The sequence below is a fragment of the Pungitius pungitius genome, chromosome 8 (assembly GCF_949316345.1).
Source record: "Pungitius pungitius chromosome 8, fPunPun2.1, whole genome shotgun sequence".
Lineage (NCBI taxonomy): Eukaryota > Metazoa > Chordata > Actinopteri > Perciformes > Gasterosteidae > Pungitius > Pungitius pungitius.
Genome location: NC_084907.1, coordinates 9,245,242 through 9,260,572, shown reverse-complemented (window position 1 = coordinate 9,260,572; position 15,331 = coordinate 9,245,242). Strand labels below are relative to the sequence as shown.

The 15,331-nt window shown below is 42.8% G+C and overlaps 1 protein-coding gene across 5 annotated transcripts; it reads right to left on the bottom strand.

Annotated features, from left to right (window-relative positions):
* Nucleotides 1-893: 893 nt before the first annotated feature.
* On the bottom strand, nt 894-15,192 carry usp48 (ubiquitin specific peptidase 48). 5 transcript variants are annotated; one of them, XM_037490748.2, is made up of 28 exons: nt 15,053-15,192; nt 14,431-14,590; nt 13,833-13,953; nt 13,566-13,707; nt 12,838-12,965; nt 11,468-11,592; nt 11,101-11,209; nt 10,506-10,639; nt 10,311-10,396; nt 9,755-9,934; nt 9,351-9,488; nt 8,977-9,126; nt 7,866-8,066; nt 7,358-7,469; nt 6,869-6,999; nt 6,321-6,395; nt 6,092-6,216; nt 5,470-5,592; nt 5,292-5,353; nt 3,165-3,275; nt 2,890-3,020; nt 2,686-2,792; nt 2,501-2,608; nt 2,182-2,358; nt 1,977-2,102; nt 1,796-1,844; nt 1,684-1,710; nt 894-1,527 (listed from the first exon to the last, which is right to left on the bottom strand). In XM_037490748.2, exons 1-28 carry the CDS (start codon nt 15,057-15,059, stop codon nt 1,505-1,507), a joined length of 3,168 nt encoding a protein of 1,055 aa, XP_037346645.2. In that variant the 5' UTR covers nt 15,060-15,192; the 3' UTR covers nt 894-1,504. The 5 variants fall into 5 exon arrangements, 4 of the variants coding, with proteins under 4 accessions (XP_037346645.2, XP_037346646.2, XP_037346648.2 ...); XM_037490749.2 differs by having other exon boundaries at nt 14,431-14,568; nt 15,053-15,187; XM_037490751.2 differs by lacking the exon at nt 15,053-15,192 and adding an exon at nt 14,731-15,013.
* Nucleotides 15,193-15,331: the final 139 nt, after the last annotated feature.

Sequence of the window (15,331 nt, the reverse complement as noted above, 5' to 3'; positions counted from 1 at the left end):
ATCGCGACTCTTCGCTGTCCTGGCTCCCAGATGGTGGAATGAGCTCTCTGATGACATCAGGACTGCAGAGAGCCTCTACATCTTCCGTCGAAAACTCAAGACAAACCTCTTTAGTCTCTAACTTGACTAAAACACTAACAAACGGTAGCACTTAAATTCACACAATTAGCCCAAGGGGAAGGCTATAAGCCATTTACTAAATATTGTACCAGCGTTGAAAGTGTATTGATGTTGAATTGCACATAAACTCCTGAATTATGCCGACATGATCAAAATTCCATTCCATCTGCATATGTACTATGTAAGTGTTCAAATTCTGATTTTGGTGAATGTATATCTGGTTACCTGTATGCAGCAGTTCACCCTTCATCAGACCAGGAGTGTGCTCTAAAAGCCAGATATCTCTCAGGAGCTGTACAGAGTGTAGGAGGCACATTTAAGTTCTCCCTGCGTTGTTGAAAATAGGACGCATAAATAGTGGCCAAAAGAAAGGTCAAAGGGAACGCATTTCAGCCACAACGCAGAGTAATGGAGTAAAACCAAACTGTACTAAATGTTCTGATATCGTCAAATGGATCTCTCCATTGAACACTGTTGAAGCTTTTTGAATTCTACCTCAAAATTTGATGAACACAATTCCAGATTGTTGGATCTATTTATCTATTTTGTATGGTAAATGTATTCTGATACTATCTTAATGTATGCAGTTCCATTGTTTTGGCATGTTTTTATTTGAAGATAATGACACAGGTTATACCTGGACTATTTGATCACTAATTGTTCTTAATATGTGTGCAATGTGCTTACGGTCATTTGACTTCACAGGACTGAACTAATCCCAAAATCAGTTATTGGAATAAAAACTCACAATCTGTGCGTATGCGACAACGGGGTGCTTTGAAAATAACTTTATTGTCCATAAGAAATAACAGTGAAAAGAACAGGACATTTCACTGCTTGCATTCCGTTTCTCACTTCCAGGTATCAGCCTCGATACATACTGTGAGGCTATGTATCTCTAACATGTGGAGTATATGGATATAGATTTGCTTTAGAGGTAATAAATGTTCTAACTTTTAAGAGAAGTTATATTTTTATTGGTTGACAGTTACTCGTGCATTCCTTTGACAAACCCTAAAACTTTGCAGTGAGAACACAGCTTCCACATAATCGAAAGAAAAAACAATTTGTCTTCTGCCATAATTAAAAAAAAATCAAAAACTAAGCCTGTTTCCTTGAGTAACAGTAGACTGAAGCCAAGATTCAGAATGCATCAGATCCACGACCACAGTCCTTCAGAATGATTACGAGTTTTAAATATCAAAGACCAGCTAACCTTATGTAGAGAAAAAACACGGCTTTGCAACATGGTCACAGTTTTATTAAAGAACGCCTACTCAAAACGTAAAAAACAAAACAAATGAAAGAACCTATTGATATATGCACACTTGACAAATTCAAGCCATATTTTTTTTAGAATTCATCTGTCCAATTCAAGCTTTCCTCAGTGTCCGAGAAGCCCAGTGCCTGCAGAGAGCAACAGAAGTCATGAGATCAGAACCAAAACATGGACTTCATTTACCAGATCGACTGATTAGGAATTTAGTCCTTCTATTAATAGGTTGTCCATCTCAGTCGTAACACATTACATTGGAGAACAGAGATGTGTCAGAAAAAACTCACCTTTAAATCCTTCTTCAGGCATTCTCACTGTGAAGGAAGACAAAGACAGTTTACTCAGCCTTTAACTATTAAAAAATAATATTATTAAAGTGGCGGAGATGGGAGTATTTACCCTGATAGACATCGTCCATTGCAGCGTAGTCTGCTATCGGCTCATCGGCCTGTGAGCAAATAATGTTTTTATTAATGTTAATTGAAGGAAAAATATCATCCCGTCAATGTAATCGCCATGAAAAGATGTGATGGGAGTCAAGATTGAAGCTGCAGTGGTTACGATTTCTTTGTCAAAGTACCTTTAGACAGATTATGCTTTCAGGGATAATGCCCAGACTACCCAATGTGGCCGCGTCATCCGTCAGACTCTTTCCATCGATGGAGAGGTTCTGGTCAAACGGAGCCACGGAGAAGGCGTGCATAATCTGAAAGGCAGAAGCTAAGTCAGCTATGTGAATCCACTGGATTAATTCAGGCTGTAATCCAGTCAACTAGAGCTCTCACCTGTATTTTCAGCTCCTTCAGTGTCTGATTAGCTGAAACGATGAGGGCTTTCTCCCCTCTGAGTTTCCTGTGCCGGGTGCTTCTCCTGATGCCCCCTAGCTTGGTCACGTTGGTCCCAGGAGCCGAGGCTGCTGTGCTATCATCACTCAGCTTGAGTCGCTTCGCACCATCTTGGGACTGAAATGAAGGGGTGTGATCGAGCTTGATATTAGCTGTTGGGCCTGACAATGCTCAGTAGCTGCAGGAAAGTCCCATGAGACTGTACATACACAGGGTCTATTTGTCTGTTACTATAGCAACAGCATGGTCATGGACTTACCTGACTGAAGTCCAAATCTGTCTCTCCATTCACCTTTGGAACTTCTTCCTTGTCCTCCTCCGTCTCTGAGCTGCTGGCGTTGAGCTCCGGAGCCGCCTCCTTTGTCATCTGTGCAGAGGACAACAGGGTTCATTCTGTGGATCTCATCTCAGGCGTTGTGCGGAAACGTACAGCTTTCTTCTTACCCTCTGGTCTTCGATGACTTTGCGAATGTAGATGGTGGCTTGAGTGTACTCTCGGAGGTCCCTCTGCTGCTGGAAGAGGAAGCTCTCTCTGCACTCCCAACAGATATCTGAAAACATGAACATGCAGCACATCCAAAAAGTCCAAGCCACACTCGAGCAGTTTTCGTCACTGTAAAACAACTGGAGGCCATGAATGTGTGTTACCAGGCTGAGTAGTGTACTGCGTGGTGGCATCACTCAGTGAGGTCTCTCTGAAGCAGTGGATGGAGATTGGCTGGTCAACGATGAAGAGCCTGCTGATCACTTCCCATTCGCTGGGCCACAGCACAGCTACACTGTGCAGGACAAACAGCACAACATAAGACCAGTTTCAGCTCAGCACGGCTCAAGAACAAGGTTCGATCAATAATGAATAATTATCATACAAATACAAGGTGAGAGCAACTAGTAAATACTGTATATAAATAAGCACAACTCACTGTTGTCCATCTCCGTTGATGAGCGAGTCGTAGGTGAACATGAATCCTCCGTGGGGACACAGCAGCAGAGTGTTGCCCACATTAGACACCGGAGAGGATTTAGTGGGCCTCCTTTAAAATACACGCAGGGAACAAAAATTATCATTTGAGATATTAACTTTTCTGTCTGATAGAGGTTACTTGAAGCCCAAACTCCTGAAACGTAGGGAGATGTCTGGTAGACACCCAGACAAGATCAAACTTCTCCTCTGTGCGAATTTACTGCCAGTAGTTTTCAGAGGACAAAGTGTTGTATAAGGATGGCTTGGGTGTTAGGAAGTGGGAGTGGTATGTATAGTGTGTGAGGTGCTTCTCCTTAATTAGCGTATTACCCCCAGTAGAAGAAGTTTGGACAAACAGACAGGAGTGGCAGCATGGTAGCAAAGCCATGTAAAGGAGTCAGATAGATTTTAAAGAAAGGCCCCCTTAAAAAAAGTATAGTGTTCGCGATATTCAAATATTTTCACTGCTTTATCTTACCGCCAGACAGCCCTTTCTGACAGGTATCTGAAAATGAAACTAACGGAGTTCTGTCAACAGCCACAAGACTAAAAAGACTCATTCCTCACTTCAAAACTCAAACAAATCCTTTCAAGTCACTACTAATTTCATATCTAATATTTATGGTGGACTCTGTTCCATGAGAGCATATCACAATCAGAAGCCATTGATTGCCACATGTGACACATAGAGCAATTTGTCTTGATAATTGAGGCAATATACGAATAAAATAGCATACAACTACACTCAGCTAAAGGATTATCAGGAACACCATACTAATACGGTGTTTGACCCCCTTTCGCCTTCAGAACTGCCTTCATTCTACGTGGCATTGATTCAACAAGGTGCTGAAAGCATTCTTTAGAAATGTTGACCCATATTGATAGGATAGCATCTTGCAGTTGGAGATTTGTGGGATGCACATCCAGGGCACGAAGCTCCCGTTCCACCACATCTCAAAGATGCTCTATTGGGTTGAGATCTGGTGACTGTGGGGGGCATTTTAGTACAGTGAACTCATTGTCATGTTCAAGAAACTAATTTGAAATGATTCGAGCTTTGTGACATGGTGCATTATCCTGCTGGAAGTAGCCATCAGGGGATGGTACATGGTGGCCATAAAGGGATGGACATGGTCAGAAACAATGCTCAGGTAGGCCGTGGCATTTAAAAGATGCCCAATTGGCACTAAGGGGCCTAAAGTGTGCCAAGAAAACATCCCCCACACCATTACACCACCAGCCTGTACAGTGGTAACAAGGCATAATGGATCTATGTTCTCATTCTGTTTACGCCAAATTCTGACTCTACCATCTGAATGTCTCAATAGAAATCGAGACTCCTCAGACCAGGCAACATTTTTCCAGTCTTCAACTGTTCAATTTTGGTGAGCTCTTTTTTGTAGCCTCTTTTTCCTATTTGTAGTGGAGTTGAGTTGTACCTGGTGGGGTCTTCTGCTGTTGTAGCCCATCCGCCTCAAGGTTTTGCGTGTTGTGGCTTCACAAATGATTTGCTGCATACCTCGGTTGTAACGAGTGGTTATTTCAGTCAAAGTTGCTCTTCTGTCAGCTTGAATCAGTCGGCCCATTCTCCTCTGACCTCAAGCATCAACAAGGCATTTTCGCCCACAGGACTGCCGCATACTGGATGTTTTTCCCTTTTCACACCATTCTTTGTAAACCCTAGAAATTGTTGTGCGTGAAAATCCCAGTAGCTGAGCAGATTGTGAAATACTCAGACCGGCCCGTCTGGCACCAACAACCATGCCACGCCCAAAATTGCTTAAATCACCTGTCTTTCCCATTCTGACATTCAGTTTGGAGTTTAGGACATTGTCTTGACCAGGACACCCCTAAATGCATTGGAGCAACTGCCATGTGATTGGTTGATTAGATAATTGCATTCATGAGAAATTGAACAGGTGTTCCTAATAATCCTTTAGGGGAGTGTATATATATAAGCAAAATTAAAACAATATAAATAGATAAAAGAAAGAAAACATACATCCGGACTTCACTCCTTTGACATTGTGACTACACACAGCAATAGTATTTTGTTCAGTTCAATTGTTTCTTGAAACAAACATACCTGATGAATTTTCGCCACTCATCCACAAAAAACAGAGGGACGATGTAAAGTACGTCTGTTTCCTGGAGAGACAGAGAGAGGAGTCAGAAGCCAAATAACACCAATAAGTGAGTCAATGTGTAAATATTTACACACATATAGTGGCTACATTGGGGCCTGACGCTGGCAGACTGTTTACCTCTGGCCACTTGTTGAGTGTTGGCCGGTTCTTCTCATTGAAGAGGTTGAGTAGTTGGTTCTTCTGGTCCAGGGCCATCATCTTACTCACCGCCTCATTGTCCTTTTCCTCCTGCTCTAACGTCTGCCCACCCACACACAAGAGTGAGAGACGCATCAACCTATTGTGGATGCCTTTACTCATTACTCTAAATGCCTGCTAAACGTCTGTAGCTTTCGTGATTACAGTTCCACTTTTCAGGGCATACGTATATAGCCACACATTAAGTGATAGAGTGAGAGCACAGAGCTGTGATCCATCAGCTCGTGACCTTCTCCTTTTCAGTAACACACAGCTGGCAAAACTTCTGCCATGGCTGCGCTCTATCACAGTGAATCAGAGCACATAAGCAGCTTCATGACTGCACAGCAAATAAGGCTAAACTGTAACTTGGTGAACACAATGATTAAGGGGTGTGTAATTACCAACTGAATCTAGATACCCCTTTACTGTCGCCATGGCACTGTGAGCAAGACCATGTTTACACTAGAAACTTAAATGCAGGCGTACAGATGTGCTATTGGGAAAACCAGTGGCTGTGGTAAGTGAGGAGCCAGTGTGGTCCAACACAGCGTCTACTCACCAGGCACTGCTGACACGACTCTTGGATTTGGGTGAATTCTGGGGCTTTGGGGAAATATTCCCTCAGCTTGGTCCAAACTTCAGAAGATACCAGCTTTCTTTCAGTCTCCAAAATAGTCAGAGCTCCTACAGCAGGAACAAACAGACACTTAGGACATACTTATGGTGCCATGTCACAATGCCAGAACGGTTCTGTAACATTGTTCTAAAAGCCTTTGATGGCACAGTACCGTGACAGCAGACAATATCTTCATTGAACGTCTTCATCTCGTCCCCGTTGCCCTCCGACAGCTCTGAGCCAAACTCTATGATAAAAACAATTCAGCATCAAGGCTAACGGTCGAAAATACTCACCCGCTAGATGTCCCACATCAATTGCTTTGACTGCTCAACAGTTCTGTCGTGTTGTGGTGAGTGTACCTCTACTTAAGCTGTTCACATACACATTGTCAGGGAACTATAACTTTGTAGCTGGATGCAACTGTTGCTTATACTAACGTAGCTCCTCAGGGTGGAAGTGGTACACTTTCCTCAAGACAGTAACCAGTGACAAAGCATTAGTCCCGGTTTTACGTACGTACGTGCATACGCACGCACCCACGCGTGCACGCACGCACACACACTGTAGTTTCCTACAAATCACATATACTAGGTTTCCACAAATGTATGCACAGATGAGCATTTTCATATTAACACGTATCCATTTGGAATAGCGCTGGTTCTAGAGGTCATACCAGCATATTAGAGATCCAAATAAAACCACCTGCTTTCCTCCTACCTTTGTGTGGTCCCTGTCCGTTGGTCTGGCCGTTGCTGTGTTTGGTTTCGTGCTCGTCCTCCTCTAGTTGTTCTAAAGCCAACTGCCTCCAGCTACGCAGAGATGCTTTGCCCACCCAGTAACCCTCACCACTGATAGAGAAACACACCCACAGACACACACACAGTGAGTAAGTAAGCTCCATGGCAATCCTGCATGAGGACTTCAGTTCGCTCTTATGGAAGTACTTCACCATTCTATACTACCCCTCATTAACTATGGTCACTTCATAATGTCAGCTGCAGCAACACAAGGGAATGGAATCCTATCCATTAGCATATGGGCTACATAGCATTGAAGTGACGTTAACGTATGTTCCTTATGGCTTTGGGCTGCCAAAAATGACTGAATATTCATTCTGACCTTAAAAGACCCCCAGGAGGATCACAGAGCGAGGGCAACGCTAAGATGATGTGTTATTTGTGAGCCACTATTACGGAATGTATTTACCTGAGCGTGCGTTTCACAAGGTTGGTCACTTCCTTGTAGTCTTCATTGAGCTGGTTCTTCAGCCGCAGCACTCTGCATCGCTGGCCAACACACTCTCTACAAAGAGACGAGCCTGGACAAACACACAGAAGTGCAATATGTTCAAATGAAAAAGACAAACATTGTGGTTTCAGAAGAAGTCAGCATGTGACACATTTATAAAGATTGCAATATGTTTTGAGCACAACGTTTCTATGTGAACGTTTCTATGTGAACTCATCCATGACCGTTTAAACATACTCAAGCTCTAAGAAAAACCACAGGAGTTCACTGCTGTCTGGAGAGGAAATATATTTTTTTCACAGATTAAAGGGATTTGAAGATGACAAAAGAAGTGGATTGGCACAGCCTGTGTACTGTGGTGTTATTTGTGTGTTACAAAATTGGTAGAAATGACTGTGATACCTACTTCTGTGTAACTATTGAAGCTCATGATTTGAGCAGAGAGCAAACCCTGTGTTTGACTGACCGTCCATCCTCGGCCCTCCTCCGTAGCGCTCGTAGAGGAGTTGAGCAGCTTGAAGGGAAACTCTCTTGGAGTCTGCCACCCTGTCTGGGTGCAGTTTGCCATGACAACAAAGAAAGAGGGAGTTGTTGATCTCTTTTGTGGCAGTGGAGTCCTCTAGCCACTTCTTCAACCACTCCAGGGGGATGAACTCATACGGCTCGCCTAAGGGGGGGAAAGCAGAAAGACACATCCGACATTAAGAGAGACGGGACTTTGGATTGTGCTTCATTAAATCCAGGGAGTATATGGCTGTTTACTAGGATAAACACACACAAGGATGAGTATGTGTTCCAACAGACAGCTCTTCTGCTCCTGCCAACCCTGAACAAATCAGATTGTGTCCAACCGAGGTTACGCTGCAGGGTTTCCACCTCGGTCTTCATGTGGGTTAAGATGTAAAATGTTATGTCAGCTGTCGCTTGCTTCAAAGATGGAAGTGTAATGTTGCCATTTTGGCTCAGGTGAAAAAGACTTTGGAATAATGAAACTCCAGTAAATATGTGAAAAAAGGGTTTTCCTAATGTTCTGAGATCCAGGTTGCTAAGCAATAGTTGCCTCATTACTCAAACTAACAAATGGATCCCATTGCATTCATGCAGTACTCCTCCCCAACACATGCAGGTGTAAATCTCTTTTCATTGCATTTTATTGTCATTGTCAGCACATGCTCTCCTACATTACTCATACAATGATACATGGTAGAATCATGTTTTGAGTAAAGTATCATTTCGAATACTGAGCTGCTGTGATACAATAGGGTCATTGCAAAACCCCCAAATAAGAGTGATATTTAAAACCATTAGGTTTTAGGTCCCCTTGCCCTCCTCTATCCTGTGATAGCATGACGTCTGTAAACTGACCCTGGAAATTGTTGATATCATTCTAAGAATTAAGTTAAGCAACAGTATTTGCCAAATGGTCCTGACTCAGTGGACTGTTGTGTAGTACTAGAGACAGCAGTGCCCCCCCATCACATAAACTGTACATTCTTTGAAGTCACAACACACATGTAATCTGGCTTTAGTGTTTCTGTTAAGTGGACTGTGGGTGATTGGGGAATGTTTTTACCGACCGTCTTTTGCGGGTAAAAGCTCGTAGAGCTCTTTCACCTCCTCATGCTTGGCTTTGCCCTTATCAACGCTCTGTTTTCTCATGTCGGCCATCTCATTGCACCACTCCTCAAATTTGTGGTTGTCTTGGTCCACCAACCTCTGAAGGAAGGCTGCCAACCGGGACAAAGGTAAAAGAAACTGTCAGACAAGAACCAGCCTGAAGGCTGTATCTTTACTAAAATTACAACGTTCCTCAAGACATGCCTGAATCCCTTGACGCAAAACAAAAATGGCTGCTGCTTCCTTTTCTGGCTGCCATCTTTGTTTGTTTCAAGGATTAAAGGACACACTAAACAAACACTTGAAGTAAATCAGTTATTATTCTACTTCTCACCTGGCACCTCGACGTTGGTCAAGGAGTGATCTGTGTTCTCCTCTTCCTGGACCTTGTACACCAGCATGTAGGCATTTCGGGAGCAGTGGTAGCCTTTGATGCACTTTGGCTTTCGTGTCTGGGACTTTACTGTCTCAGCTAGGGACCATCAACACCAAGAACAAGAGGAGCAACAACTGAGAAAATGTATGTGTATACACCCATGAAGCTCAGGTGGGTGAAAGATTAGGCTGCAAGTTTAACATTTGACCTGGTTCAAAATACTTTTTTTAAAGTAAAATAAAAAATATCTACATTGAGATAATACTAGTTGACAATAAGACTCCTACAACATAGGACTACATGGAGGTAGCTGTGGATACAGAGAAGGTGGAGCCATTTACTCTCCATTTAGCACCACTCACCAATGTCCTCCTCAGTACCGAGCTGCAGCTTCTTGCCTTCCATCTTCTCAATCTCCTCGTCGTTGAACTTGTACCAATCGCCTGTCCGAGCATCCTTCACATGGGCGATGTAGTGGCCCGAATAGGCACTGATGCCACGATGGATCAGAACCGCACTCAGTTCATAAACACACTTGTGGTCTGGAAGAACAGTCCGTCCAAAGATGCACAAATATCAACCCAATTACTTTTTCAGTCATCAAAAAACAGTGTCTGCTGGTTCTCTGGGATACGATGCATGTTTGAGCAAGCAATATATCGCCAATTAAATACTAAGACGTTAGCGAGCAGTGAACTTGTAGTGACGGAAATCATGACCCACATGACGGTACCCTGCTTTGACTCTGAGGACTGTCTAAAGTGTCGCTTTAGCTTTTTCAATATAAAGGACATGGTCTTAAGAAAAGATATAAAAAAGGGTAATATGCACATTCAGTTTCTTCTGTATAGCCGACATGTCACTATGCCTTGAAGGGAACTTCAGAATGTGTGTGTGTCAGAGTATTATTGCCAATACCTGGTTTTCCTTCCAAAAAAGGCCCCATGTCCAGCTGCTCTGGAAAACTGATAAAGGTGTTGAGCTTCTTCTTGTGGCCCGTTTGCCTGGGGAAGACAACATGGTTCAGAAGACCGTTTGACAGTATGACATGCCTCTGCCTTTTATTCAAAATTCAAGGTTCCCAAAGAGGAATCAATAAAGAATCTGGCTGACCTATCGAAGACAAAGCGCATGAGCTGCAGGTTGAGAGTTGGAGGAATGCTGTGCAGTCTGATCCTGCGCGTGGCACACTGCTTAGTCTGACAGCTCTCACAAAAGTAGCGGTTCTCTCCATCCAACTTCTCCTCCTGCAAGGTCACAGAGAGGTTAACCGGTCTGTCAGAGCTGAGAATTTAAACATTCACGTAGTGTTCCTTGAAAATGCATTCTTCTTACAATAAAGATCAATATGCTTTGTGGTAAAAGGACTCTACTTGAATTCATACTACCAGTCATCATGCAACCATTCCTACACTAATGACAGCAGCTAACAAGGTGCCGCTCTTATATTCACACGATTTGTGGTTAAGTGTGTTGTCCAAGGACACCTAGACATGGACCAGCTGATCCGGGGATCAAACCACCCATCCTGTGATTGAAGGACGACTCAGTTCTACAATTGAGGGGTCCCATGTGGAGTAAAACACGTGTAATTGTTGTGCTCAGGAGGGAAGTGTGTGTGTGTGTGTCTGTCTGTGTGGATGCCTGATGAATACAAACACAGCAGAACAACTGTACCATTCACCAGGTTGTAGGCAGTTAAAGATACCTTCAGGAACTCTGTGACACACTCGGTGAGGTTCTTGTTGCCCTGGATGTTCAGCTCCAGCTCGTAGAATCGGGATGGCAGCGCAGATGATCGTCCACACTCGTTACAGCTAGAAAACAGACAAACCAAGATACCAGCACAGGAAGCTTTCTATTTTAAGCAACTAAAGAGTCTGATTTATTATTTACACAACGGCATGTCATTTCTGTCCCTCTGAATTGCTCACAGCAGTTCTGCCCCAATGTGGGGCATGTCTCCTTGCGGTATGAATTTTTCACACACCGTCATGCAAAGACAGGAGGAACAAGAGACCAGAAATGCACCATCACATAACTCTTTAAGTTTCAAGTTGAGTACGGAGTCTTACACAGTGACGTAGGAGAACTGTCCACAGAACTGTCGCTGGATGACATTCTGCAGGTGAGGGTTCTTCTGCTTGGACAGCGTGTCCTCCAACAGAGACAAGAAGAGCTTTGAAAACTCCTGGGCATCCTAAAAATAAAAAGGATTCAAGTCAGTACAATTTAATAGATACAGCCCAATAACACAAACCAGATGTTTAACTCCTGGAGCTTTATGATGTGTACACTGTACAATAGTCTATCCTTGGACCCTCACGTTGGATAAAGGAACACAGTTTAATGTGGAGATGGCAATATGAATGTAGTTTTCCGTTTAATTTAGATGCAGTCTCAAAAACCTTCAAATACAGCAGTTCTCAACCAGTGGGCTCACGGCAGTGCTCATTGAGAAGAGTGAGAGGGACACGTTAGAGTCTTCAATTACCAGAAAATTGGCTACATTTGTTACAAAGAGCAAAGGGTTTAACAGGTGGCGTGATCCGAGTTGGGTCAAACTGGTATCCTGGTATAAGAGGCTCCTTCCATTCAGCACCACCACTCTAAGTGTGGCTCCTCAGCTCTGGTTCAGCTGAAGACCAAACAGAGAAACACACTGGACATTGACATGACCACATGTAGCCTTGTTAAGTAGAACGCTGGAGCAAAAAGCATCCCCAGTTCTACCGGAATTCATTCCAGTTACATAATTTGAGTTGTTCAACTCACTTTGTATTTCTTGCCTGTGCATGGCAGGACTGTTGAGACCGTTCAAAAAAGGCTGAAGTTACGGGAATTGTTGTGTTTTCCTGTGTCCTTAAGCACAAATCCATTTTGGTTTCAATTGATGCAGCTAATTGAATGCAAAAGAAAATATTTCTCTCTCGAGCATCGTTACTTTGGCTTGGCATTAGAATTGTTGTTTGCGTTAGCATCTATAGGTCTATTATTGCTATTATACATATACATATGCATTATCTCAGGTTCATACTGTATCATATTTTCATTAAATAACTTGATTTGGGTAGTGGCTTGTCATTAAGTTGTGATGGTGGGTCCTGCAGCCAGACCAATAAACATGCAGTCGCTCCCATTCGGTGTGGAGTCCGGAAAACACTGGAATTAATAGTTGGTTAATTATATACTGTATTTGATCACCTGAAAATCACTTTTGGACAGTTGGTCTAATTTCAAGACATCCCTTTGTGCTCAGGTAACTTATGACAAATGGTATTTTTGACCATTCAGGTATTGAGGCAATATAATCATAGTTTTACAGTCGGATACGTGAGAGAAAGTTCCAGGATGCATACACAATCATCTTTAAAAAGACTGAAAGCAGCTTTGTGTTTCTGAATGCAAGTTCCGATGATCTGCCTGGTTCATCGTAGAAATTTACCTGCTGCTGCCCTGTGTCCAGGCCCAGTGCTTTGACCAGTCCTGTAGGGTCGATGTATTTTCTGTTGCTGTTATGCAGGAGTGCAAAAAGATACTGCAGGTGCTCACAGATGGACTGCGGCTCGTACTCTGAAAAAGACAAAAACATTGATACGGTGTTTGACCTTGGTAAATGATTAAGTCATTTGTGTAGGTAGGTTTGAAGTGTCAAGACAGCCACAGACACACTCAAACACCAGCAATTTTGTAAGTGGGCCGTCAAATCATTTTTAATAAGTTGAGTAAAACTCTGAATTGCCAATGCCATTGTGAAAAAAGAGATCAGCGAACAAACTTTATTGAGGCCCGATGTTCAGTTCACTTGATCCAAAGCATGTGTATAGGTTTCCATGTTTGTGTGAGATAAGACTTGCGTAAAGAGCACAATAATATAGTCCAAAAACTGAATTAATATGTTAGAAACAAAACTGTGAATACAACCTTATTCAGACTTATTCAGAATAAAATAAATTAGCATTCTGGTAGTTAAGCAATTGTGCAGTTTGCTTGTTTAGATAAGTGATGTCCACATTGGTCTTTAATTTCATTTAGCGCTCTTAAGTGCAGACACAGCGTGAGAAAGCTTCAATTTCCCTGATTTTGAAAGTGAAATCCAATGAAAACAGTTAACACTGGAAGTACATACACCTCTTAAAGTGCACCAAAAAGTGAAAAGGTTGTCAGTTGTACCAGACTCAGCATTGTGTTCCTCCGCTCGGGAATTGTGGCACTGATAGAGGCTCCTACGCAGCTCCAGGTTGTGGAACCACACTTGCAGGAATGTATTTACATAACATGTTGCACCCAGGTTGGTCAAGCCAACAAATGTGTTCTGTAAGAGGACAAAAGACAGAGGTAGAAAGAAAGAAAAAGAGAGAGAGCGAGCGAATAAATGATCTTTTCAGATATTTTACCAAAGAAACAATGTGCAGTGTGTGTGGCAGATTAAGGAAATACCTTGTCCCGACGCTCTGAATTTGGGTCGTCAATGTTGTGGAAAGCATTTTCATCAATATCCCCAAGCCAAGCCTGTTCACCAATACCCACAAGACAGTTGGGATTTCCTTTGCAATTCCTCCTGCAAGCGCAAGTTATGATTATTGATGTTCCAATGACTGCACTGGTAGAATGAAACTGTATTTATTATGTACAGGAAAAGGCCATATGAAACTCCTAAAAATCTACACTGATAGTTATGTGTCCTCGGTGCAAAGGTGCTCACCCTTACATACAGTAACGTTTAGAGCTAGCTAAAGTTAAGTGACATTTTCAATGTCTGAATAGCTTGTCTACCGTCCTGTACCTTATCATTATTTTGTTGTTAGTAAAATAGACAATTGCAGTGGATATTCATGACCTTTCACACAAAGTGTTCAAATGCTAGGAAGGCTCATCCACACGGAAGCAAATCGGACTTGTGATGTTAACATTATATTAGCATCTTTCTGGGGAGCTGGCCATTACGACAATTCAAACATCTGTAAGCGACATGCTTTACATGCACATGCAAGCACAACGAGTATACGTCCAATATATTTCCTTATCGTAGCGTTACCTGCAAGTTCCTCTCTTACAGGCCGGAAGATTGACGCGATATGCTAGCTCGATATGCTCCTGTCTTATTTCTTCTGGTTTCACAGTTTCCACCCAACGCCAAGCCGCTTTCTCCAGCTGTAAGCGGGGCGCCATGGTCCTACAACGTAATGTTAGCCACACTGTCAGGTAGAAAACAAAAAAAAACAATAATGCTGGCCCGGGGTTAGCAAAACTGTTTGCAGGAATGCTAACATAGCCGGCTAACAGAGGGTAAATAAGTTCCTCCGTGCCATAGCTTAACGTTAATGAAGCAACCTACCGTTAGCTACGTGGTGCTACCTAACCTAGCAGCTAATATTAGCTCACTAGTTCTCTCATTACGCTATTGAACGTAAAATGTGAGCATATCGCCTCACACATCGCAGTAATAAACAGAGCACTGAAATACAAAAAGACACGACAGACTATTTCCAGGACAACGCCAGCAGTAAGGACTTCCCTCGTGCTAACGTCAGCTAGCTAGCTAAAATGTAGCTAGCCGACCGGCAGTGTTAGCAAGTCATTGCCCCTGTATGTTCAATTCAACGCTACCTGACGCTAACATAACGGGTTTATTGGGTTAAGTTCAAATAGTATCGAACCTCTCATGCGTACAGCTGCTTCAACAAAAATATATAATGTGTTTTCACATTTTATTCACGGTTTATTTTAGATTTAGCGCCCTTGCGTCAGTTTCTAAATAAATTATTTCTCCGCTCAAAATCAACACAGCGTCACCAGGCGACGTAGTGACGTCTCTTTGTTGTGACTGCAGGAAGGAGTGTGAAACATGCGCAGCCTCACGTTTCTGTCCGAATATGATCGATGCTTTCTGTGGGCTCGGGAATCAAATATTGTATGTTTTTTGTCTTTTACTTTTA